The 27419-nt window shown below is 45.3% G+C and overlaps 1 protein-coding gene across 2 annotated transcripts in view; it reads right to left on the bottom strand.

Moving 5' to 3' along the window:
* Positions 1–20905, bottom strand: part of AURKC (aurora kinase C) — a 40450-nt gene extending 19545 nt beyond the window's left edge. Inside the window, exons 1-4 of one of the 2 annotated variants that reach the window (XM_059904473.1) lie at positions 20525–20905; positions 18773–18899; positions 6601–6696; positions 261–404 (exon numbers count right to left, since the gene is read on the bottom strand). In XM_059904473.1, coding sequence (XP_059760456.1) covers positions 261–404; positions 6601–6696; positions 18773–18899; positions 20525–20746 — 589 coding nt within the window. In that variant the 5' untranslated portion in view covers positions 20747–20905. The remainder of the gene's footprint in view (positions 1–260; positions 405–6600; positions 6697–18772; positions 18900–20524) is intronic. The other variant, XM_059904474.1, reaches the window with a different exon arrangement.
* Between the last annotated feature and the right edge of the window lie 6514 nt (positions 20906–27419).

Raw genomic sequence — 27419 nt, forward strand, 5'->3', positions numbered from 1 at the left:
TAGGGATGCACATGATACTTTATGACAACACATGACTCACTATGGGCCCCTAGATAGTTTATGCTAAAGAGATGACATTAGGTCTGGGTAAGGTCTGGCCACAGCAGAAAGACCAAACATGTAATTAGAAAGCTGGGGCTTTGAAACACGAGTTATCAGCTGGATCTCTGGAAAGGGAAGAAGGGTGGAGACTGAGTCCCATGTACAATGACTCAATCAATCATGCTTCTATAATGAAGACTCAATAAAAATCTGGATACCGAGGCTCTGGTGAGTTTCCTGGGTTGGTAACACTCCGTGCACATACTGCCAAATATCAATTCCAGGAGGTAACAAGACGCTGAAGACACGGAAGCTTCGTGTCTGTAACACCTCCGGCTCCTCTTCTAATCTGTATCTTTTCCCTGTAACAAACATGATTTGTGAGCATAACAGGTTTTAGGGAGTTTTGTGAGTCTTCCTAGCAAATCACTGAACCTGAGGGTGGACTGGGAAACCCCTCGACATGCAGATGGTTCACAAGACCTGGGCAGACTTGGCAGTCCTGGAGTTCTGTATTTCTAACCTTGAGTTTGGCTAACTGTGTGCAGGAAGAGACCAGGGGAGTCCTACTGGCACCGCTGGTGTTGCCACAGAGAGGAGGTGGGAAGGACACTATAGCCTTGGGACACAGAATGTACAAAGGTCCCCCAGACCATAAGAACGGTATTGACAAGAATCCAGGGAAGCTGATTCCCATGGTTTTGACTTGGGTTACAGTGAGGACTCCCAGGACAGGGCTCATAAGGCAGGAGGTGAGCAGGACTGGGATGGAAACATTGGGTCTGTTATGCCCGAACAGTGTGGCGAAAAGACTAGCAAAATACACATGACCTAGATGGAGAAAATGTTAATAGTTTACTTGAAGACATTAAAGAGAACCTATACCAATGAAGAATTTAACGTGGGGGGAGGTGAAATTGGAGAACGATGGTCAAAAGGTACAAAATTCCAGTTGTAAGATAAACAAGTCCTAGGGATGCAGTGTACAACTCGATAACTGTAGCTAACACTGCTGTATGCTATAAAGAAGCACTGTTAAGACAGTAATCCTAAGAATCCTCATCACAAGGAGAACATTTTTTTCCTTTTGTCTTTTCTTTATTTTTTATTCTATTTATATGGGTGTCAGCTGAACCTACTGTGGTAATCATTTCACAATATATGTAAGTCAAACCATCACGCTGTATGACTTAAAACTTATACAGAGGGGCTTCCCTGGTGGCGCAGTGGTTGAGAGTCTGCTTGCCAATGCAGGGGACACGGGTTCGGGCCCTGGTCTGGGAGGATCCCACGTGCCGTGGAGCGACTGGGCCTGTGAGCCACAATTACTGAGCCTGCGCGTCTGGAGCCTGTGCTCTGCAGCAGGAGAGGCCGCGATAGTGAGAAACCCGCACACTGCGATGAAGGGTGGCCCCTGCTTGCCACAGCTAGAGAAAGCCCTCGCACAGAAACGAAGACCTAACAAAGCCATAAAATAAAAAAATAAATAAAATAAAAATTAAAAAAAAAAAAAGATTAGAGGTGCTTTCATTTAAAAAAAAACAAACAACAACAACAACAAAAAAACTTATACAGAGGACTTCCCTGGTGGCACAGTGGTTAAGAATCCACCTGTGAATGCAGGGGACATGGGTTCGATCCCTGGTCCAGGAAAATCCCACATGCTGTGGAGCAACTAAGCCCATGCGCCACAACTACTGAGCCCATGTGCCACAACTACTGAAGCCCGCGTACCTAGAGCCCGTGCTCTGCAACGAGAAGCCACCGCAATGAGAAACCCGCACACTGCAACAAAGAGTAGCCCCCCACTCGTCACAACTAGAGAAAGCCCATGCGCAGCCAAAAATAAATAAATAAATTTATTTTAAAAAATTAGTAAATAAAGTAAATGGAGCTAGAAAAATGGGAGACGTGCTGGGAATAAAAATACTGTATTCCGGGCTTCCCTCATGGTGCAGTGGTTAAGAATCTGCCTGCCAATGCAGGGGACAAGGGTTCGAGCCCTGGTCCAGGAAGATCCCACATGCCGCAGAGCAACTAAGTCCATGCGCCACAACTACTGAGCCCGTGTGCTGCAACTACTGAAGCCCACGTGCTGCAACAACTGAAGGCATGCATCTAGAGCCTGTGCTCCACAACAAGAGAGGCCACTGCAATGAGAAGCCTGCACACCACAACGAAGAGCAGCCTCTGCTCGCCACAACTAGAGAAAACCCGCACGCAGCAACAAAGACCCAACACAGTCAAAAAAATAAAATAAACAAAAATAAATAAATTAGACAAGCCTCTTAGATATAGCCTCATCCACCAGAGGGCAGACAGCAGAAGCAAGAACTACAATCCTGCAGCCTGTGGAGCAAAAACCACATTCACAGAAAGATAGACAAGATGAAAAGGCAGAGGGCTATGTACCAGATGAAGGAACAAGATAAAACCCCAGAAAAACAACAAAATGAAGTGGAGATAGGCAACCTTCCAGAAAAAGAATTCGGAATACTGACAGTGAAGATAATCCAGGACCTTGGAAAAAGAATGGAGGCAAAGATCGAGAAGATGCAAGAAATGTTTAACAAAGACCTAGAGAATTAAAGAACAAACAAACAGAGATGAACAATACAGTAACTGAAATGAAAACTCCACTAGAAGGAATCAACAGCAGAATAACTGAGGCAGAAGAAAGGGTAAGTGACCTGGAAGACAAAATGGTGGAATTCACTAATGCGAAACAGAATAAAAGAAAAAGAATGAAAAGAAATGATCGCTTCTTGGCCTCTTGGCTAAGATCAAGTGTAGAATGAAAAGAAATAAACACAGCCTAAGAGACCTCTGGGACAACATTAAACGCAACAACATTTGCATTATAGCGGTCCCAGAAGGAGACGAGAGAGAAAAAAGACCCGAGAAAATATCTCAATAGATTATAGTCGAAAACTTCCCTAACATGGGAAAGGAAATAGCCACCCAAGTCCAGGAAGCGCAGAGAGTCCCATACAGGATAAACCCAAGGAGAACCACGCCAAGACACATAGTAATCAAATTGGCAAAAATTAAAGACAAAAAAAATTACTGAAAGCAGCAAGGGAAAAACGACAAATAACATACAAGGGAACTCCCATAAGGTTAACAGCTGATTTCTCAGCAGAAACTCTGCAAGCCAGAAGGGAGTGGCATGATATACTTAAAGTGATGAAAGGGAAGAACCTACAACTAAGATTACTCTACCTGGCAAGGATCTCATTCAGATTCGATGGAGAAATCAAAAGCTTTACAGACAAGCAAAGGCTAAGAAAATTCAGCACCACCAAACCAGCTCTACAACAAATGCTAAAGGAACTTCTCTAAGTAGGAAACACAAGAGAAGAAAAGGAACTACAAAAACAAACCCAAAACAATTAACAAAATGGTCATAGGAACATACATATCAATAATTACCTTAAACGTGAATGGATTAAATGCTCCAACCAAAAAACACAAGCTTGCTGAATGGATACAAAAACACGACCCATATATATGCTGTCTACAAGAGACCCACTTTAGACCTAGGGACACATACAGACTGAAAGTGAGGGGATGGAAAAAGATATTCCATGCAAATGGAAATCAAAAGAAAGCTGGAGTAGCTATACTCATATCAGATAAAATAGACTTTAAAATAAAGAATGTTACAAGAGACAAGGAAGGACACTACATAATGATCAAGGGATCAATCCAAGAAGAAGATATGACAATTAGAAATACATATGCACCCAACATAGGAGCACTTCAATACATAAGGCAACTGCTAACAGCTATAAAAGAAGAAACTGACAGTAACACAGTAATAGTGGGGGACTTTAACACCTCACTTACACCAATGGACAGATCATCCAAAATGAAAATAAATAAGGAAACAGAAGCTTTAAATGACACAATAGAACAGATAGATTTAATTGATATTTATAGGACATTCCATCCAAAAATAGCAAATTACACTTTCTTCTCAAGTGCACATGGAACATTCTCCAGGATAGATCACATCTTGGGTCACAAATCAAGCCTCAGTAAATTCAAGAAAACTGAAATCATATCAAGCATCTTTTCTGACCACAATGCTATGAGATTAGAAATCAGTTACAGAGAAAAAAACGTAAAAAACACGAACACATGGAGGCTTAACAGTATGTTACTAGATAACCAAGAGATCACTGAAGAAATCAAAGAGAAAATCAAAAAATACCTAGAGACAAATGACAATGAAAACACGAAGATCCAAAACCTATGGGATGCAGCAAAAGCAGTAAACTTCCCTTCTAAGAGGGAAGTTTATAGCAATACAAGCCTACCTCAAGAAACAAGAAAAATCTCAAATAAACAATCTAACCTTACACCTAAAGGAACTAGAGAAAGAAGAACAAACAAAACCCAAAGTTAGCAGAAGGAAAAAAATCATAAAGATCAGAGCAGAAATAATGAAATAGAAACAAAGAAAACAATAGCAAAGATCAATGAAACTAAAAGCTGGTTCTTTGAGAAGATAAACAAAATTGATTAGCCATTAGTCAGACTCATCAAAAAGAGGGAAGAGGGGCTTCCCTGGTGGCGCAGTGGTTGAGAATCTGCCTGCTAATGCAGGGGACACGGGTTCGAGCCCTGGTCTGGGAAGATCCCACATGCCGCGGAGCGGCTGGGCCCGTGAGACACAACTGCTGAGCCTGCGCGTCTGGAGCCTGTGCCCCGCAACGGGAGGGGCCGCGATGGTGAAAGGCCCGCGCAACGCGATGAAGAGCGGTCCCCGCACCGCGATGAAGAGCAGTCCCCGCACCGTGATGAAGAGCGGTCCCTGCACCGCGATGAAGAGTGGCCCCCACTTGCCGTAACTGGAGAAAGCCCTCGCACGAACCGAAGACCCAACACAGCCAAAAATAAATAAATAAATAAATAAAGTAGCTATAAAATTAAAAAAAAAAAAAAAAAAGCACAATGTGAGAGTTGCAAGTTTAAAAAAAAAAAAAAAGAGGGAAGAGGACTCAAATCAATAAAATTAGAAATGAAAAAGAAGTTAAAACAGACACCGCAGAAATACAAAGCATCCTAAGAGACTACCTACAAGCAACTGTATGCCAATAAAATGGAACAACCTGGAAGAAATGGACAAACTCTTAGAAAGTTATAACCTTCCAAGACTGAACCAAGAAGAAATAGAAAATATGAACAGACCAATCACAAGTAATGAAATAGAAACTGTGATTTAAAATCTTCCAACGAACAAAAGTCCAGGACCACATGGCTTCACAGGTGAATTCTATCAAACATTTAGAGAATAGCTAACACCCATCCTTCTCAAACTCTGCCAAAAAATTGCAGAGGAAGGAACACTCCCAAACTCATTCTACGAGGCCACCATCACCCTGCTACCAAAACCAGACAAAGATACTACAAAAAAAGAAAATTACAGACCAGTATCACTGATGAATATAGATGCAAAAACCCTCAAAAAAATACTAGCAAACAGAATCCAACAACACATTAAAAGGATCATAAAAAAAATTAATTTAAAAAAGTAAAAAGAAAACAACTGTATTCCTATCTCACACTATACTCAAATTCTACCTCAGACCAAAAAGAGTTAAATGTCAAGTGCCAAGCTTAGAACATCTTAGAATAAAACAAGAATATCTTTTTGATATTGGGGATAGAGCAGCATCTGTAACTGATAAAAGTATCAGGAATGTACAAAAAAAAATCCCTACAAACAAAAGGGAAACAAGGTAACAGAAACACAGGCATTTTCCATGAAATGACATTTCAAAGAAGAAAATACAGTTGTTTCTCAGTATCCACAGCTGATTAACTGGTTCCAGAAACCCCCTGCTCAATACTAAAATCTGCAGATGCTCAAGTCCTTTATAGAAAATGGTGGAGTATTTGCATATAACCTACACACATCCTCCTGTGTACCTTAAATCATCTCTAGATTGCTTATAATATCTAATACAATGTAAATGCTATATATTGATAAACAGTTGCCAGCACTAGGCAAATTCAAGTTTGTTTATTTTTAATTTATTTTTTTGGCTGCATTGGGCCTTTGTTGCTGCACGCGGGCTTTCTCTAGGTACGGTGTGCAGGCTTCTCACTGCGGTGGCTTCTCTTGTTGCATCATGCAGATCCTGCATGCTGCGAGGCGTGGCAAAAGAAAGAAAGAAAGAAAGAAATACAAAAAAAGAACAAGTGCTTCCATATGCTGAGCACGAAGATGCTGGAGTCTGTCTGACATGGCAGCTAAGATTTAACTTGGTCAAACTTATATATACAAAGACACAACGAGATCCCGAAGTTCACTAGGGCCACAGAGCTGGTGATCGGTCGGCACCCAGGCTTCAAGCCCAGGCAGCTGAAGCCCAAGACACATCTCAGCTCATGCACGTCTATCCTCCAGGAGGACAGAGGGACCTGGGGTCAAAGGGCTCCGTGGCTTCCAGACCACCACAGAGACCCGAACAAGATGCTTCCCCAGGGAACCAGGGCCAGCGGCCTCCCCCTGCAGGGTTTCCCAGCTGCCCACACCTTGGCTCCTACCTGGACAGGTGCTGCGGGAGAGGTCTTCCTTCACCGTCCACAGCTTCTGCCCCTGCTCCAGCTGGAAGATCAGCTCAAGTCTGGGAACAGGACACCCTGTTCATGGAGAAAGGAAGAAGACACTAGGATTTCTGTGAAAACAAAGAAAAGCCCTCGATCAACTGTGGGACTTCAAGATGTGGACAAGACCTCAGAATGAAGCTGATTCCATCCACAGAAATCCTGACCTGTAACCTGGAAACCAAGGTCAAAAACACCAATGTTGCGGGCTTCCCTGGTGGCGCAGTGGTTAAAAATCCACCTGCCAATGCAGGAGACACGGGTTCAAGCCCTGGCCCGGGAAGATCCCACATGCCGCGGAGCAACTAAGCCCCTGCACCACAACTACTGAGCCTGCGAGCCACAACTACTGAGCCCATGTGCTGCAACTACTGAAGCCCACGCACCTAGAACCCATGCTCCCAACAAGAGAAGCCCACAATGAGAAGCCTGGACACCACAACGAAGAGTAGCCCCCGCTCGCCACAACCAGAGAAAAGCCCGCATGCAACAACAAAGACCCACTGAAGCCAAAAATAAAATAAATAAATTAAAAAAAAAAAAACCAAACACCAATGTTGGGATCCAAAGACTTTAAACTGTAGTGCTGGTTGTGTAGACAACACCTATTCCCTTTGACCTCCATTGCAGAGTTCCAACTCTATTCAGTTGCAGCCAAGAGACACAGAGAATATGACCCCCCCCTTCCAGAAGGTGTTTACTAATTAACCCAAGTGAATTTCAACCACCTGTGCATTAAAACCTCCTGAGACGTCTGGTTCACATCCAACTGAAACCAAATAGGGACTTCCCTGGTGGCACAGTGGTTAAGAATCCGCCTGCCAATGCAGGGGACACAGGCTCAAGCCCTGGTCTGGGAAGATGCCACATGCCGTGGAGCAACTAAGCCCATGCACCACAACTACCGAGCCCGTGTGCCACAACTACTGAAGCCCACACACCTAGAGCCCGTGCTCCGCAACAAGGGAAGCCACCGCAGTGAGAAGCCTGCGCACCACAACGAAGAGTAGCCGCCACTTGCTGCAACTAAAAAAAAGCCTGCGAGCAACAATGACCCAACGCAGCCAAAAATAAATAAATAAATTTATTTATTTTTTTAAAAAAAGAAGAAACCAAATCTCTGCAGATGAGGCCCGGATAACTACAGATTTATAAAAACCACCCCAGGTTCTGGCATCAAGGGAGGGCTGAAAACTCTGGTTTCCACCAACTTGCAGGTGACCTACACCAGCCCTCTGGGGTAGAGAGCTCTAGTCCAGGATGGCTGAGTGAGGGGACCGGCCGGTGCTGGAGTCCTGCAGCAGCCTGGGTCGCCTGTGAGGGAACCTGCCCGAGGCCCTAGACCAGGAAGAAGCAGACAACTGGGCTGGCACCCACCAACCCGGTAGCCAGCCCCACCTCTGAGCTTTGTACTGGTGAGGTAATAAATTTCCTCTGGGGTGAAGACTGAGCCGGTCTGTCACATGCAGCCAAACACAGACGCAGGGGAAAGACACACGGACTCGGGAGGAAGTCGATGGCAGAGGTGCGAGGACTCGCCGACAGCTTCTCTGGCAGGTCCAGGGTTCATCAGTCATCACTAAGCAATGTGCTCTCCTGTGTGCTCCGTGCCCAGCAGGGGGCTCAGCGACAGCGACGACACCTCCCTTCAGCTGTCAGGAGTTACGCTCCCTGCGACCTCAGGGCCTTTGCACATGCTGGCCCTTCTCCCTGCAAGGCTGTTCTCTCCCCACCTTGCTCCTTCCAGCTACCTCTCTTTGGGTCTCAGCTCAAATGTCATTCCCTGAAAAGACTCTGCTGAACAGTGGCTGAGTCCAGGTGCTTAACCAATCCACCACATCACTATGAACTTTTAACCTTAATAATAATTGAAAAGTTAACGTTTATAGGGTGTAACCATATCCCAGAGACTGTACCAAGTAATTTAAATGCATTATGTTGTTTAAAATGGATGGAATAATTTAAAGAACTCACATATTTAAAATATTGACTCTTTTCAGTCAAAGTAAGGTATGCCTCCATTGATCTAAGTATTTTTTTAGATACCAAGCAAAATTCTGAAGAGCGCTCCTCCTGTCTAGGTCTGCAAGGGCTGTGAGTCCCTAGCTGCCACCTGATCTGGGAAGAGACGGAGCACTTAGTCTGTCTCTCCATGGTAAACACACCAAGTTTCTGGGCTGGTGACCCCGGGGCAACCAGGTAACTGGCTACTGCCTAACGCCGAGGCCCCCCCATAGACGGTTGGGATTCAAGTGTGATCAACTGAGCCAACAACACTGAAGTCCGCGGGGGGCCGCTCAACTGAGTTGCCCACCACCCTGTGAGAGACTGACGGCACTGCCTGCCCTCTGAGGGCACACCTGGCCAGAGTCCAGGCAGTGGTCCCTGGAGCAATACAGGGATCCGAGTGGCATAGGGCACCCCCCCTCACACATGCCATGGCACAGAAGAGGCTTAGACTGCTTCACAGGCAAACCTTGCCATGGCTGCTTGCCTAACTGTTGTTGCAGTTTGCCCCAACCGTGTAGTAAATAAGAGATCCCATCTCTGGAGACTGCTAGTTCAACGTATAATGGGGGGAGAAACAAAGGAATAAGGAATATTGTTCTTGCTGCCCTCTGAGACACCTGAGGATGTTTCTCAACCTACTCCAGATTGTGTAAGCCCGGCCAGTGTGTCCGGCACTCGTGAGTGCTGCTGCAGACCAGCACGTGGAGAGCTCTTCCTCAACACCAAACTGTCACCCTGTCAGGACACTGCCACCACCACTGCTGTCCTGAGGCATGAGCCCCAGCCCCTCCCTAGAAAGGCAGGCTGCCACTCACAGTGGTTGCCACTTGGGACTGCTAAGAGCCTAACAGGTAAATACCCAAATAAAAGAAAGAAAAACGGTGGGGGGGGGGGAGCAGAAAGGTGACCCTTCCCCCCTACCCCCCCCAAAAAGATTTTGTTTGGAGGCAGAAAAAAAATGAGTGGGGAGGAAGGGGCTCGTTATGCTGTGGACCAGGGCCATCCAGGGGAGAGGCTGCATCTTGGAAGCCCCAGGCCCCTCCCCTCTTTCCTCTCCTCAGCAGGAGACAAACTAAAACTAAAAACCAGGGCTTTAAATGGCTGAAAAGCTCAAAAAGAAGAAAGAAGGGGAGGGGTGCCACTATTAACCTTACATATCAAGCAAATGCCAGGTCTAGCAAACATAATACTGGTTCTAGACTACTTATTGATTTAAAAGCAGTAACAACAACAAAAAACCCTAGATAACAGGGAGGATAAAAGTTTAAATAACATACAACATATAACTAAGTTAGAACTCTGTCTATACTCTGACCCAATTGGAAATCCACAATTTATACACTAAAATTTATATATTATTATGTAATAATAACATATGGCATAACAAAATTTATATATTAAAAAAAAAAATTATCACCAAAACAAAACAGGGCACTGATTGGTTTGTCTGACTCCACAACACAGGTTCTAAATTATCTTTAGAATTTGCTAAAATGCACCAACTGACAAAACTTCATGAATTTAATACTGGGGCTCAAATCACAGTTATACCTGGGGATCTCACTAAATTGAAACACTCTACTCCACCACTGTAAAAAGTACCTAAATATTAAAGACAAAAAATAGGTATATCTCACTTTGACTGTAGCTTTGCCTGAACTTCCTATAGCCCTAGTACCCACTGTCCTAAAGTATCCCATATTGGGCATAGATGCTCTGACACAATACACAATTAAAATAAATTTTTGGCACTTACAAATTAATTGGCTTGATAAAAATGGGACCCTACAGACCCGAGTTAAAATAATTATTCAGCCCAATGTAAGTTGAAAAGGGGTCTTTGGGGAGTAAAACTTTTATGTAAGACCTAATTAATCAAGGGGTGATGATCCCCGCTGCTTCTCCATGTGACAGCCCAGCTGTGCGTGTTCTTAAACCTAAAAAAACACAGGGCACCTCGCTGTGAGTTACTGCAATCTTAATGCCGTGGTCCCATCTGTTAGGGTCCTTGTTACTGACTGAATTGTGTCTCCCTAAACTGCATGTGTTAAACCCTAATCCCCAGTGTGATCCTATATGGACTTAGGGCCTTTAAGGAGGTAGTTAAGGTTAAATGAGGTCACGGGGTGGGGCCCTGATCTGGGAGGACCGGTATCCTTTTAAGAGGAAGAGAAGGCCTCTCCAAGCCAGATGAAGTCAGGTAAGGACACAGCAAGAAGGTGGCCAGCAAGAGATCCTTATCAGCAACGGAACTGGGACTTCCAGCCTCCAGAACTGTGCGAAAATAAAGCTGCTGTTTAACCACACAGTAATGGCAGCCTGAGCTGACTAACAAGATCCACACACCCAATACCCAATATTATTAGAACCTGGTAATTACTCTTCAGTTACAGATGTGGCTAACGTGTTCTGCTGGTGTGTATTTTGACAGCCTCTCAACCACGGTTTGCCTTCGCTCTGAAGGCAAATAGGACTCCTCTCCCAGGCTGCCCCGTGGGGTGGCTCAACAGCTCTGCCAACACCCACACCCTCTGCAGCCAAGACCTAAGCTGCACCCACCCACCTCTCTCCAGGAGCACAGGTGATGTTACATCAATGACAACCTCGTCTAAGGAGATTCATTTGACACACTTGTGACAGTGAATCCAACACCTTTTAATCCTTTGGGGACTAGTTTTAGATAAAAATACTATTTACTATTACTTTGGGTCTGGTGGCCACATATTCCTCATTTATAAATTTTATTTACTCTCCCTGATGCTGACACTTGCAAATCAGCCCACCTTAAATGGGACTCCCTCCAACAAAAGCTCTAAAATCTGCTCAAAATACTGTTAAATAGCCAGTCCCATCAGTATCCTCAGAGACTCCTTCACCAAAGAGGCTTTGACAACCTCTTCTCACACCTCCTTGAGTTTCTGAATCACCTACCGGGGCCACAAGATGCCCAAGGGCTTCTGATGTAACAGACTGCCCCCTCAGCCTGGCACTATATGCTACTAAAACAACAACTAACTACACACAAGGCTCTCCAGATAATGAAGGCTGTTGCAGACCCCAAGCCACTGACCGCCAAACCCAGCTGCCCATCAAGCTTTGGTTCATGGCAACAACACATCACAAGTTCAGCACAGCTCCTGAGGCCCCAGGACAGGATGGAACACAACCTGGGCCCTCTGACATATTCCTCTTGTAGGACAAGGTGGGTCCTTGCCAGATGCCGTGGTGCTGGAGGAGGGCACCCCTCCCCACAGCCCTTGGCGACCTGGGGAGCACCTTGGGATTAAGTGAGTGAACAGTTGTGGGAGTTTGCGGATCTCTTACATCCACAGCACATGATGGAGCTCAGTAGAATGCTGCTGCTTTCTATCCCGTAGCCAGACTGTCCAAATAAAAAATGGGACCTAAGAAACATTTCTTGGCCTATTCAGGAAGTCATCTTCGTACTAGATGCCCTGATCAACAAACGGCCTCCTCTTCACATTCATTATAAACTGTTAGGCCATTGCTTAAAAACTGCCTCCTTCAGGGTAAAGAAACTGTCTCACAAACACCCCAAACAAAAGTAAGTCAAAATCACATGTCCTTACATTTATAAAGGCCACAATGCTAGGCCTTGCCAGGAAGCTCCTTACTCCCTTTGGAATTACAGACATTACTGACAATAACCAAGATACACATTTCACTTCTCAAATTACACAGTGCTGGGCTCTGGAGAGAGGTAGTCAATAGAGCTTCACGGCCCCAGTGGGCCCCAAATAGCTGGTTTAACTGAAAAACATAACGATTTCCTTAAACAGCTCCTTTTCAAACTCCAGTCTGACTAACAAACCCCTCAATGGGCCTCTATCTCACCCCTTAGCCTTAATTCAAGGCTCCCTGAATCACATACCTTTAAAAATGTCCCACTGCCCTTTCCTACTCTGGAAGGGAATGTGCCTCACCTCTATGTACACAAAGACTCGTTCTACAGGAGGCCATTCACACTGTCTCCCCTGCAGTTACACACAGAGCTTCCCATCATCCCATGAGGCTGGAGACCAGAAGGAGGGAGCACACGCTCCCGGAACCCATTAACCACAGACTGCCCCACAGGCCAGGCAGCTGGTCACCTGATATGGGATCCATTTGCCCTGAACTTCAAAACAAAACAAAACAAACAAACCAAACCTTGAAGAACACCCATATGCCATTCTGGTAACTGTTGCTCTTACTATAACTGGTCTGGGTACTTTCATTGGTTTATAACTCAGAGGCCTGAACCCTCTGAGGAAGCCATTGTTTCAACCAAACACGGCAAATACTGAGGCCCACATCAAGTCAAGTGTGTACCCACTTGCAAAGGATACCCTGCCCCACGTCCCAGACCAAGACCTCACTGATGAAGATGACTTCACCTGGGGACACGAAAACCTTCACCCAGCAGATACCCATGGACTTCCTCTCCTAAGACAGAAATCAGACCTGGGACCTTTTTGCTTTCTTCTATTAGAGACTCTATCATGTTCCTGAGCTGCTGTCTGTGATCCTGGTATATGCCTCAATCTGCCAAAAGGGAAATCTCCAATTTATAGCTGGTTGGTCAGGACAGGTTGTGAGGACTTGTGACTGACATCTGAAGTGGGTGGGTGGGAGATGGAGGGGCTGTCTTATGGGACTGAATCCTTATTAACCTTTGGAGTCTGTGCTAACTCCAGGTAGTTATTAGGGTCAGAAGTGCCTGGTAGGGAAAACCCAGACGTTTGGTATCACAAGTGTTATGAGGAAAAGGATTTTGTTTGTTTTTTAAATTAATTTATTTATTTTTGGCTGCGTTGGGTCTTCATTGCGCATGGGCTTTCTCTAGTTGCAGTGAGTGGGGGCTACTCTCCGTTGCGGTGTGCAGGCTTCTCATTGTGGTGGCTTCTCTTGTTGCAAAGCATGGGCGCTAGGCACACACGTTTCAGTAGTTGTGGCACACAGGCTCAGTAGTTGTGGCACACAGGCTCAGTAGTTGTGGCTCACGGGCTCTAGAGCACAGGCTCAGTAGTTGTGGTGCATGGGCTTAGCTGCTCCTCAGCATGTGGGATCTTCCCGGACCAGGCTCGAACTGATGTCCCCTGCACTGGCAGGCAGATTCTTAACCACTGCGCCACCAGGGAAGTCCCATGTTTATTTTTTACAAATACCACACTAACATGCACACACATGTATACATACAAAGCCATACTTTTAGCACACCTTATAACTCCTGAAAGATACTCTTAGACACTCCCCAAATTACATATCGATTTTCTTGGCTAATACTACATAAATGGGAAACTTAGTTATGAGCCTGCCTGCAAGGACTTCCTATATCTCTACTTACGTTCTTCTTTTTCATTCTCAAAATGGTTTTTGGGCTTCCCTGGTGGCGCAGTGGTTGAGAGTCTGCCTGCCAATGCAGGGGACATGGGTTCGAGCCCTGGTCTGGGAAGATTCCACATGCCGCGGAGCAACTAGGCCCGTGAGCCACAACTACTGAGCCTGCGCGTCTAGAGCCTGTGCTCCGCAACAAGAGAGGCCGCGATAGTGAGATGCCTGCGCAGAGCGATGAAGAGTGGCTCCCGCTTGCCGCAACTGGAGAAAGCCCTTGCACAGAAACGAAGACCCAACACAGCCATAAATAAATAAATAAATAAATAAAATTTTTAAAAAAAATCTTCCAACAAACAAAAGTCCAGGACCACATGGCTTCACAGGTGAATTCCATCAAACATTTAGAGAAGAGCTAACACCCATCCTTCTCAAACTCTTCCAAAAAATTGCAGAGGAAGGACCACTCCCAAACTCATTCTATGAGGCCACCATCACCCTGATACCAAAACCAGACAAAGACACCACAATAAAAGAAAATTACAGACCAATATCACTGATGAATATAGATGCAAAAATCCTCAACAAAATACTAGCAAAAAGAATCCGACAATACAGTAAAAGGATCATACACCATGATCAAGTGGGATTTATCCCAGGGATGCAAAGATTCTTCAACATATGCAAAACAATCAATGTGATACACCATGTTAACAAATTGAAGAATAAAAACTGTATGATCATCTCAACAGATGCAGAAAAAGCTTCTGACAAAATTCAACACCCATTTATGATAAAAACTCTCCAGAAAGTGGGTATAGAGGGAATCTACCTCAATAAAATCCATATACAACAAACCCACAGCAAACATTATTCTCAACAGTGAAAAACTGAAAGCGTTTCCTCTAAGATCAGGAACAAGACAAGGATGTCCACTCTTACCACTATTATTCAATATAATTTTGGAAGTCCTAGCCATGGCAATCAGAGAAGAAAAAGAAAGAAAACGAATACAAATTGGAAAAAAAGAAGTAAAACTGTCACTGTCTGCAGATAACATGATACTACACATAGAGAATCCTAAAGATGCCACCAGAAAACTACTAGAGCTAATCAGTGAATTTGGTAAAGCTGCAGGATACAAAATTAATGCACAGAAAACTCTTGCATTCCTATACATTAATGATGAAAAATCTGAAAGAGAAATTAAGGGAACACTCCCATTTACCACTGCAACAAAGAGAATAAAATACCTAGGAATAAACCTACCTAGGGAGACAAAAGACCTGTATGCAGAAAACTGTAAGACACTGATTAAGGAAATTAAAGATTATACAAACAGATGCAGAGATATACCATGTTCTTAGATTGGAAAAATCAATACTGTAAAAATGACTATACTACCCAAAGCAATCTACAGATTAAATGCAATCCCTGGGACTTCCCTGGCGGCGCAGTGGTTAAGAATCCGCCTGCCAATGCAGGGGACACAGGTTCGAGCCCTGGTCTGGGAAGATCCCACATGCCGCGGAGCAACTAGGCCCATGAGCCACAACTACTGAGCCTGTGCTCTACAGTCCACAAGCCACAGCTACTAAAGCCCACGTGCCTAGAGCCTGTGCTCTGCAACAAGAGAAGCCACCGCAGTCAGAAGCCTGTGCACAGCAATGAAGAGCAGCCTCCGCTCATCGCAACTAGAGAAAGCCCGTGCGCAGCAACGAAGAAGACCTGACGCAGTCATGAATAAATAAATTAATTTAAAAAAAAATTGCAATCCCTATCAAATTACCAATGGCATTTTTTACAGAACTAGAACAAAAAAATCTTAAAACTTGTACGGAGACACAAAAGACCCTGAATAGCCAAAGCAGTCTTGAGGGAAAAAAACGGAGCTGGAGGAATCAGACTCCAGACTATACTGCACTTCAGACTATACTACAAAGCTACAGTAATCAAGACAATATGGTACTGGCACAAAAACAGAATAGATCAATGGAACAGGATAGAAAGCCCAGATATATACCCACCTATGGTCAACTAATCTATGACAAAGGAGGCAAATATATACAATGGAGAAAAGACAGAGTCTTCAATAAGTGGTGCTGGGAAAACTGAACAGCTACATGTAAAAGAATGAAATTAGAACACTCCCTAACACCACACACAAAAATAAACTCAAAATGGATTAGAGACCTAAATGTAAGACTGGACACTATAAAACTCTTAGAGGAAAACATACGAAGAACACTCTTTGACATAAATCACAGCAAGATCTTTTTTGATCCACCTTCTAGAGTAATGGAAATAAAAACAAAAATAAACAAATGGGACCTAACGAAACTTAAAAGCTTTTGCAAAGCAAAGGCAACTACAAACAAGACGAAAAGACAACCCTCAGAATGTGAAAAAATACTTGCAAACAAATCAATGGACAAAGGATTAATCTCCAAAATATATAAACGGTTCATGCAGTTCAATATTAAAAAACAAACAATGCAAACAAAAAATGGGCAAAAGACCTAAACAGACATTTCTCCAAAGAAGACATACAGATGGCCAAGTAGCACATAAAAAGCTACTCAACTTCACTGATTATTACAGAAACGCAAATCAAAACTACAAGGAGGTATCACCTCACACCAGTTAGAATGCTCATCGTAAGAAAATCTTCAAACGACAAGTGCTGGAGAGGGTGTGGAGAAAAGGGAACCCTCTTGCACTGTTGGTGGGAATGTAAATTGATACAGCCACTATGGAGAAGAGTATGGAGGTTCCTTAAAAAACTAAAAACAGAATTACTCTATGACCCAGCAATCCCACCACTGGGCATATACCCAGAGAAAACCATAATTCAGAAAGACACATGCACCCCAATGTTCACTGCAGCACTATTTACAATAGCCAGGTCATGGAAGCAACCTAAATGCCCATCGACAGACTAATGGGTAAAGAAAATGTGGTACATATATACAATGGAATATTACTCAGCCATAAAAAGGAACGAAATTGGATCATTTGTAGAGACATGGATGGATCTAGAGACTGTCATACCGAATGAAGTCAGAAAGAGAAAAACAAATATCGTATATTAACGCATATATGTGGAACCTAGAAAAATGGTACAGATGAACCGGTTTGCAGGGCAGAAATTGAGACACAGATGTAGAGAACAAACGTATGGACACCAAGGGGGAAAAGCGGCGGGGGGGTGGTGGTGGTGGTGTGATGAATTGGGAGATTGGGATTGACATATACACACTAATATGTATAAAACGAATAACTAATAAGAACCTGCAGTATAAATAAATATATAGAATTAAATTTAAAAATTCAGAAAAAAAAGAAAGGAAAAAAAGAAAAGCCAAAATGCCCAAGCACACCCACCAGGCACAGAGAACAGCAACTGCAGAGGCCCAAAGCAAGTATGTTAAGTACGTGCACAGGAAATAGCAAGATGCTGGCATGACCACAGCAGACTGAGCTCAGGGAAAGTGTGGCGAGGTGAGTGAAGGGTCAGCAGGGCCAAATAGTGGACCTTTTTATTTTTTTAATTTTGTTATAAAATATCTAAATATGTCAAACGTTTCCTAATTTTGTGTAACACAGAACACAATCCCAATTCTCTAAGAACAGGCATGTCTTACCCTAAGCCCTGGATTTACAGCTCTCCTTTCCCTCAAACTGCGAGGTCGAAGGTAATTATCCTCAGGCTGCTGTCTCTCCACCTTGGCTCTCTTGCCCTTGTGGGCGGGATCATCCTGTGTTGAATGGGGCTGTCTTGTCCAGTCTCAGGCACTAAGCAGCGTCTCTGGACTCTAGCCTGCTAGATGCCGGGACCACCCACACCCCAGGTGTGACAGTCACATGTGGCTGCAGACGTCCAAGTGTCTCCTGGGGACAAAACCGCCAAGTACTGAGAAGCACTACTCTCTCAGCTTCTCTCTCTTGGACTAGCAGAGGATCTTGGCCAGGACTCAGGGAACGAGAGACGATCATGAAGGCACAGGAGAACAGAAAAGCCCTATAACCGAGATCCTGTGGTTTACAACAATACCTGTTGGCACCGAAGGCAAAGACCTCCGGAGGCCCCACCTGCCTCACCCTCTTCCTGGAGACCCTCCCATCACTCACAGCCCTGTGGACTGGCTTGCAGGGGACACTTGAGCCACCAGTCCCACCCAGTCAGCTCCCGGTCTGGAATGTGAAATAAGAACCTCAGACAGAGGCCAGTCTGTGCTGGGCACTGGGGTAGAGGCTCAGGTGGCCACTCCTGCCTCAGGGACAACCCCCTAGAGCCCAGCAGTACAGAAAGAAAAAGAAACAATGTTAAGTATGCAAAGAAGTAAAAACAAGGCATCTGGGGGCTACAGAGAGCAAGGACTGGGGTGGCCACTCCTGCCACAAACTTGCTGAAACACAAAAGCCATTCTGAAAAGACAGACATGAACAAAGCCAGAGAGAGAAGTCAGGACAAGAGACCCAGAAGCCGGCATAATCCTGGTGGTTCCCATGTGGCCCAACTGGAAATTCTGCCTTTGGGTTCTGCAGAACATCCCCATTTCCTTCCACCACCTTCTGGGAGCAAAAGGGGAACTGTTTCTTGCTCCAAGAAACACAGACATAGCAGGCAGGAAAAGATGAATCTCAAAAATGACTTAAACTGTAGGGAAGAGAGAGGGTAAGCGTCTCGATCAGCCGGGCATGGAGCCAGAGCATGTCTGACGAGGAGATGGCAGGTCCTCTGCATGGCAGAGTGGCAAGGCCTTACCCAGAGACACCAAGAGCCTGCAGTTTTCCAGCATCACCTCCTGGTACAGGGTCCTCTGAGCCGGGTCCAGCTGCCTCCACTCCTCCCGGGTAAAAGTCACGGCCACATCATCGAAAGTCACAGACACCTGTCAAATAGAGGTAGTAGTGTTGACCCTGGGGCTGGTGGATGGGATCGGAGCTTGTTTCTGGAAGGCTGTTAAAGGTGCAGAGAGATCAAGACCCTAACCACTTAGCACCTCCTGAGGGCCAAGCTCTAGGCTGGGCTGAAGTGGACAATGTTTTGGACATAATACAGTAGTGTAAGGAAGAAGTCTCCTGTGCGGGAGCCACTGGAAAGTCACACAAGACAATGGAAGTGATGTGTGGGCTGTCAGATGCAGACAGGAGGGGCTGTAGGACCTCAGAGGAATGAGTAAATAATGATAATAACAGTATCAATAACGGTCACAACAACAGTACCTGAGCCTCCCTGGTCCTGCGAGCTGCCTGCCCCTTGCTGAGGGCTTCACATCCTGGTTAAAGTGACTAAAAGTCCCCAGTTCTTTCGTCACTCTCTTGTTTACATCCAAACTCTTGAAACCCAACACTTACCAGCTGTGTTACCTTGGAGACATCACTTCATCTCTCTGAGCCTTGGTTTCTGGATCAATACAACAATAGTTCCCACTTCACCAATAACAGTTGTGAGATTCAGACAGAAATTATTCAATGTTCGGTGTGCTTGGGGATTTTCATTAATTGTCCCACAGCCCCTGAGGTAAACATCTCCATGCCAGCCGATGACCCGAGACTAAGGGAGCTCCACCAATCCACCAAGAGTCTTGTGTCTTACAAACGAGGGGCAAGACTTTAACACAGCTTACCCTAATACAGGGTCTAATAAAGTAACCCGACACGCTTCCATCATCAAAGTGAATACCTAATGACGAGGTTGTGAAGCATTTACACCAATTTCTGCTGTTAAGCCCCTTTCATCACACCTGAAAATATTCCTGTGAACATGCACAGAGAAGCAGAGCCTTCATCACTGACTTCCCTGGAGACACCCCTGAAGGGGTGGAACTACCTGGGTAATGGCAGGACCTGGACCAGCTCCTCACACCCTCCTGGGTCTCCCAGACTCCGGGGAGGTTCCACAGTGAACCAGTAGCCGCTTCCTTCCTGAACCCTGACAGCACTTAGCCCTACGCCAGGAATACTTCAGGACCAGAGAGCACAAATGGCTAAAGATAACACAGGCTTTGGTCATGAGACTGGTCACAACGTCTGACCTGGCTGAAGGTGAGTGGAACATTCGGCAACAGACTACAGGACCTCGCCCTCCCAAGACACGTCTTAGCATCTAGGAGGCACCGTGGCAACCTCACAGGCCCTCAGGGGCCTTGTGAAACAACCAACATACCTTGGCTTTGTCCATGCGCTTATCTCTCCCTCCATTTCCCAAGGCCACCGGTTGGAGAAAGGCGGGAGTGGGGGGGGGGGGTGAGGGCAGGGTACATCCCTGCAGCACATGGCGGAGTTCGGGATTTACTATGACGGAAGCCCCTGAAGGATGCATCACTCATTTTTCCACAACTTACTGAGCATGTGTCAGAGACCCAACAGCTTTTAGGACCGAGAATAAATTAAGTAGCAAAGCAGTTCCACACGCCAGAGAACACGACCACGAAGACAAACCCAGGGGATGCCTTCCTTCCGGAACCGTCTCCGCCCTCGGAGAGAAGCAGCTCCGCAACCAGCATCCACTCACCTGCGTCTGGTGGGTCGGCGCCGCCGCCATGATGGGGTCCTGCGTTCCAGCCACGCTGAGAGAAGCGAACGCCGGGCGGCCTGCTGCTCCTCGCCTCCGCCCCGCCTTGGCCGGGCGACCTCGGCTGACCGCCGCTCTCCGAGAAAAAAGCAGACCAGACCGGGCGCCGCCCTCGGGAACTGCGGGGACGAAGGGCGGGTGCTGAAGGCCCGGAGAGGCCATGGCCCGGCGGGCGACCAGTGCACACGCCCGTTTAGGGAGTCACGGCCCGTTCCAAGGCACGAAAGGGAGTCCCATCCCCCTTCCCTGCTCAGTCCCCACGAAAGGCCTAAGTAGCCGCGCAGCCGAGCTCTCGGCACCTAAATGCCAGCCAGGAGCGAAACGCTGAGGCAAATGGCGTCCTCTGAGAGAAACCGGAAGTCCCGCCCACGTACGTGCGCCGCAGGAAACGCCCCTACGACTGGCCGTCATTGGCCAGCGCCCTCCTCGGCCGCACAATGCACGCCTCTGGGTAATGTAGTCTCCCCTAGATACGCAGACGTGAGCAGCGCCTTAACTGGGGGGAGGGGAGGGAGTGGGGCGGAGGGGGGGAGGGGGAGGGTCTTCCTCCACCTAAGAGCCACAGGAGGAACTGAGCGCCGGTCCAGATCTGTTTCTTAACAGTGGGTTCAAGTGGGGAGGACCAGGCAGTGGGGGCGAGAGCGTCCATGCTGTGCCCCAGGGAAACTGAGGCTTGGAATGCTGGGACAGTCGCCAAGGGCGGTGCAAAGGGTGTAGGGCTGTGACGTAGGCTTGCAGCCCGCAGAGTGATTTCCCCCCTTCCCCCCCTTATGCCTTCCCAGATCCTCTTCTTTTTTTTAGGTCCCCAAACAGGGACCCAACCGGGATCCACAGAAGTGAAAGCACGGAGTCCTAACCACTGGACTGCCAGGGAATCCCCAAGAGCCTCTTCTTGAAACCTAGCAGGACCCTGTGGAGCCTCCTCCCACCCACCCCCAAGCCTCTCTGCGTCCCCCCCTTCTTGTCTGTGGAAAAACCTTTAGCGGACTAGGCCTCCCTCAGTTCCAAAGAGTGGGCTCAAACAGTTAATCATTTAAGGGGCAGCAATGGGAACAAAGAAGAGGCATTCAAGGAGAAAAGGGTATAATAACTAAAGCAATAAGTCAACCTGTGGGATGGGGTCACAAGACCATAGTTCTCCTTAAGGAAAACAGTTAACAATGTCTGATGCATGTTCTTAAGTTGTTTTTACAGAACCCAGACTCCCACCAGGTGGAAACTGCTGACCTCAAACACATCAGAAGCCAGGCTGGTTGGAATCAGAAGACTGATGGTGAGATTCCTGAATCACCACCCTGCTACCTCACCACCAACCGATCAGAAAATTGTCCATGAGCTGATCTTGCATCCTAAGACCCTCTCCCCTAACAGTCTTTAAAAACCCTTTCCTGAAGCCATTAGGGTGTTCAGGTCTTTTGAGCATGAACTGCCTGTTCTCCTTGCTTGGCACCCTGCAATAAACGCTATACTTTCCTTCACCACAACCCAGTGACAGAATGGCTTTGCTGTTCATGGAGTAAATAAACCCGAGTTTGATTTGGTAGCATTCTAGGGGAACAGATTTTTAAAAAGTAGCTTAGGGACTTCCCTGGTGGTCCAGTGAGTAAGACTGGACCCACTTACCCAGTGGGTAAGACTCCATGCTCCCAATGCAGGGGGCCAGGGTTCAGTCCCTGGTCAGGGAACTAGATCTTGCATGCATGCTGCAACTAAGAGTCTACATGCCGCAACTAAGACCTGGCGCAGCCAAAATAAAATAAAATAAATAAATAAATAAATATTTTTTAAAGTCTTTAAAAAAAAAAAAAGGTAGCTTAAAAATTCTCCTGGGCTTCCCTGGTGGCGCAGTGGTTGAGAATCTGCCTGCCAATGCAGGGGACATGGGTTCGAGCCCTGCTCTGGGAAGATCCCACATGCTGCGGAGCAACTGGGCCCTTGAGCCACAACTACTGAGCCTGCGCGTCTGGAGCCCTTGCTCCACAACAAGAGAGACCGCGATAGTGAGAGGCCCGTGCACCGCGATGAAGAGTGGCCCCCGCTCGCCGCAACTAGAGAAAGCCCTCACACAGAAACGAAGACCCAACACAGCCCCCCCCCAAAAAAAAATAGAATCTGTAATTAAAAAAAAAAAAATTCTCCTGAGGAGGAAACCAGAAGTCCCATCTTGATACACAGCACACTTGTCTACTGCACCCTCCTGAGTCTTCTTTGGCCCAGAGCCTCCTTCATATGTAGTTGGCCTAGATCACCTGAAGAATGGATTTTCCATCCCCTGGGATGGGGAAGCCACATGTGGAGGAGACTTGGAGGGAAACTCAAGACTCCAGTTTTAAGCATGGTCAATTTGAAATGTTTATGAGACCACAAAACAAAGTATGTGTCACTTAATCATTTCAACCTATGACTGAACATTAGGACAGAGTTCAAGCCTGGATATATAAATTTGAGAGTTGTTAGTTTACACTGTTATTTCAAGTCATGACTAGATGAGACTGTCAAGGGAATGAGTGTAGACTGGAGAAGAAAATGATCAGAGCATGAACACTGGACCAGCCTGACTTCATTAAGTGGTTGATGACAGGAAACCAACAAACTCATGTTAGAGCTTCTAATGTCCACCCAGAGGTATATTAGGGAATCTTAGAAGTCACCATTGATGATTTTTTTTCATAACTGTGGAGCTGAAAGAGTAAAATGCACTTTTCATGATTTGAGTGTGCATACACATTGAGAAATGGAATCAGAGAGTGCAGGAAATGCCCTTAAGGGATTTAATTTTTTTTAAGATGAGAGAGAAGAATAGTGACAAGATGTTAATTAGGTCAAAGGAATGAAGAGTGTATGATATGAGTCAGTTCTGCAGAGAGCTAGTAGAATATACATATTTATAAATATTTATGTGTGTATATATATGTACATGCAATATATAAATAAAATACATTATGTATATATGAGATTTATTTCAAGGAATTGATTTATGCAATTGTGGGGACTGGCAAGTCCAAAATCCATAGGGTAGAGGACAGGCTGGAAACTCTGTAGCCAGAACTAATGCTGCTGTCTTGAGGCTGAACTTCTTCCTCAGGGAAACCTTACTTTTCCTCTTAAGGCCTTTCAACTGATTGGATAAGGCCCAACCACTTAATCAAAATAGAATCCTTTGCTTAAAGTCAACTGATTGTAGATGTTGAGCACATCTACAAAATACCTTCACAGCAACACCCTAGATTAATGTTTGATCCAATAACTGAATAGTATAGCCTAGTCCAGTTTACACATAAAACAAGCCATCACATTCCACTCCTTGTCAACTTGGCACCCATACATACTACCTAAAACCAGACTTAATCTCCAGATGAAGACATGCTTCTGCCTGATCAGATCAAATCCAGTATTGATCCATTGTTATGATGGATCCTATTACATATGGTGGATTACATATGATGAATGTAATGTGAATCATATGTATCTATTGATTTAATGCTAAATTCTCTGATATTGGAAATTTCTTCTGGTTGTGTAAGATAATGTCTTTCTTCTCAGAAAATACAAACAAATATTTAGGAAGAAAGAGACATTAAGTGTAAAGCTCTCAAAAGGTTCAGAAAAATATAAATTGATGGATAATGGGAGGGAGAAAGAGAATGAGAACGATAAAGCAAATGTGACAAAATGTTAGTTAATAAATCTATTTTAAGGGCATACAGAGTTTCTTTGTGCTATTCTTAAAATTTTCCTGTAATTTTGAAATCATTTACAAACAAAAAGTATGGGGGGGTGTGGCAGAGCGAGATGAGGTGGGAGTTTTCTCCACCTTCTCACTCCACTATGGTCTGTTCTTGCAGTAACCTGAGTGAGCCTCTTAAAAATGTGTGGAAGATAGACTCTAGGATGACCAGTGTGGGCCTCATAATTGCTGCCTATTGGTGTTCTAGCCTTTGTATGACCTCTCTCCTTGATTGTGGGCCAGACCTGTAACTTGCTTCTAGACATATAGAATATACCAAAGGTGATAGGTTATGCGTGATTATGTGTACCGGGTAAGGCCCATCTTGCTGGACTCTCTCTATCCCTTGCAGTCTTGATGAAGCAAGCAACCATGTTGGCAGGCTCACATAATAAGGAACTGCAGGCAGTTTTTAGAAGCTGAGGGTGACCTTCATCGACAGACAACAAGAAACTAAAGCCTTCGGTCCTACAACCACAAGAAAATAAATTCTAGCAATAAACTGAATGAGTTTTGAAGCATTTTGTTCCTCAGTCGAGTCTCTGTTGAGACTTCAGTCCTGACTGACAACTGGAGCACAACTTTGTAAGATCTTGAGGCAGGCAACTCAGTTAAGCCATGACCAAACTCCTAATCCACTAAAAATGTGAAATACTTGGTGTGTGTTGTTTTAAGCCATACATTTATGATAGCGTCTACATAGCAATAGAAAAGTAATACGCAACATAAGTTTGGAGTATGTCTTCTTCTATACAAAATCCAAATGCAATGGCCTCATCGTCCCAGAGTCAAAGTCAAAGTCCTCACAGTCTTTTACACCTTTCTGCTTTACTCCACATTAGTTTCCTGCTCCATGCACTGGCTGGATACACGCTTGCTTTAAATCCTATGCCAGGACATTCCCTGCCCCCTCCCATCTCCGCAGGGCTCACACTTTCACCTTCTTATTGACTTTGGTCATGTATCACCTTCTCCATAAGCTCTTCCCTGATTATCCTAATAAAAATTGCAAACCGATACCCCCAACTCTGGCACCCACGTCCACCTTACTGTTCTCTTCCTTATCATTTTCTTTGTCATAGCACCAATTAACTTCTGATATATACTTTGCTTGTTTATTATAATTATTGTTTATTTTCTGTCTCCCTCTCTTGACGTTCAGGAGGTCAAGGCTCTTTGTTTTGTTCACTACTGTATACCAAAAATTTAAAACAATGTCTAGTACAAAGCAGACACACTATAGACGTTTCAATAAGGTATAGTGGAACCCTGGTTCACAATCTTGAAAAATTATATGTATAATTTTAAGCACTGCAATTGAGTTTTTGAACTGAAAAAAATTTTTTTTGTGCTTATGGCACAAAACCAAAATGATGGGACTTCCGTGGTGGCGCAGTGGTTGAGAATCCACCTGCCAATGCAGGGGACACGGGTTCGAGCCCTGGTCCGGGAAGATCCCACATGCCGCGGAGCAACTAGGCTCGTGCGCCACAACTACTGAGCCTGCACTCTAGAGCCCGCGAGCCACAACTACTGAGCCCACGTGCCACAACTACTGAAGCCCACGCGCCTAGAGCCCGTGCTCCCAACAAGAGAAGCCACCTCAATGAGAAGCACACGCACCAAAATGAAGAGTAGCCCCTGCTCGCTGCAACTAGAGAAAGCCCGTGCACAGCAACGAAGACCCAACGCAGCCAAAAATAAATTTAAAAAACCACAAAAACCAAAATGATATGACTCATTTATTTTGTAACTGGAAGTTTATACCTCTTAACCTCTCTCACCTATTTCACTCATTTCCCCCACCCCATCCCTCTATGTTCTGGCAACCAAGTGTTTATTCTCTGTATCTATGACTTTGTTTCTGTTTAGTTATGTTTGTTCACTTGGTTGGTTTTTTTTAAAAATAAATAAATTTATTTATTTATTTTTGGCTGCGTTGGGTCTTTGTGGCTGCGTTGGGTCTTTGTTGCTGCGTGTGGGCTTTCTCTAGTTGCAGAGAGCGAGGACTACTCTCCGTTGCGGTGTGCGGGTTTCTCATTGCGGTGGCTTCTCTTGTTGCGGAGCACGGGCTGTAGGCGTGCGGGCTTCAGCAGTTGTGGCTCGCGGGCTCTAGAGCACAGGTTCAGTAGTTGTGGCTCACGGGCTTCCTTGCTCTGCGGCATGTGGGATCTTCCCGGACCAGGGCTTGAACCCATGTCCCCTGCATTGGCAGGCAGATTCCCAACCACTGTGCCACCAGGGAAGTCCCTTGTTTTGTTTTTTAGATTCCACATATAGGGGATACGTACATTTGTTCAAGCAATGAAACCATATCTGGTACAGCAGGTTCAGTTGGAGTCACCACCTGGTGAAGCTTATGCTAATCCACTGACATTTTCCAAGATCCATCTGTCTTCTTCACAGGCTAAATAGGATAGCTGAATAGGGATGTGGTGGGAATCACCACCCCTGTATCTTTCAAGTCCTTGATGGTGGCACTCTCTGAAATCTCTCCAGGAAAGTAGTACGTCTTTTAATTATTTTCCTAGGTAGAGGTAGTCCTAATGGCTTCCACTTGGCCTTTCCCACCATAAAAGCCCTTACTCCACAGGTCAGGAATGTAGGAATTCTACCATCTGCTAAGTACGTCTGTTCTAATTATGCATTCTGGAACTGTGGGAATAACCACAGGATATGTTTGAGGATCCGCTGGACCCCACTATAAGATGGATCTGAGATAATACTCCCTGGATCACCTGAACTCCATAACTAGTAGATTAGGGACATTTTGGGTCTCCTGGAATTAGTGTCAGTTCAGAGCCAGAGTCCAGTAGTCCCTAAAAGGTCTGGTTCTATCCTTTTCCATAATGGACATTTACCCTAGTAAAAGGTCGCTTTGGAGAAGACCAGGAGAAAGAGTAACAATATAAATTTTCTGTAGTGTACTGTGGTGCTTCCTCAAGGGGACCCTCCCTCCCCTTCATCCAAGATGTTCTGAGCTTATAAACTGGCTCAAGTCTTGGAATTGATTGAGGGGCACTTCTTGATTGGACTATTCCATAACCTCTAGGAAAATATATCTTCTCATAGCATAATTTCTTTCCTCAATGTGGTACAAGACATGTC

The sequence above is a fragment of the Balaenoptera ricei genome, chromosome 19 (assembly GCF_028023285.1).
Source record: "Balaenoptera ricei isolate mBalRic1 chromosome 19, mBalRic1.hap2, whole genome shotgun sequence".
NCBI classification, from domain to species: domain Eukaryota; kingdom Metazoa; phylum Chordata; class Mammalia; order Artiodactyla; family Balaenopteridae; genus Balaenoptera; species Balaenoptera ricei.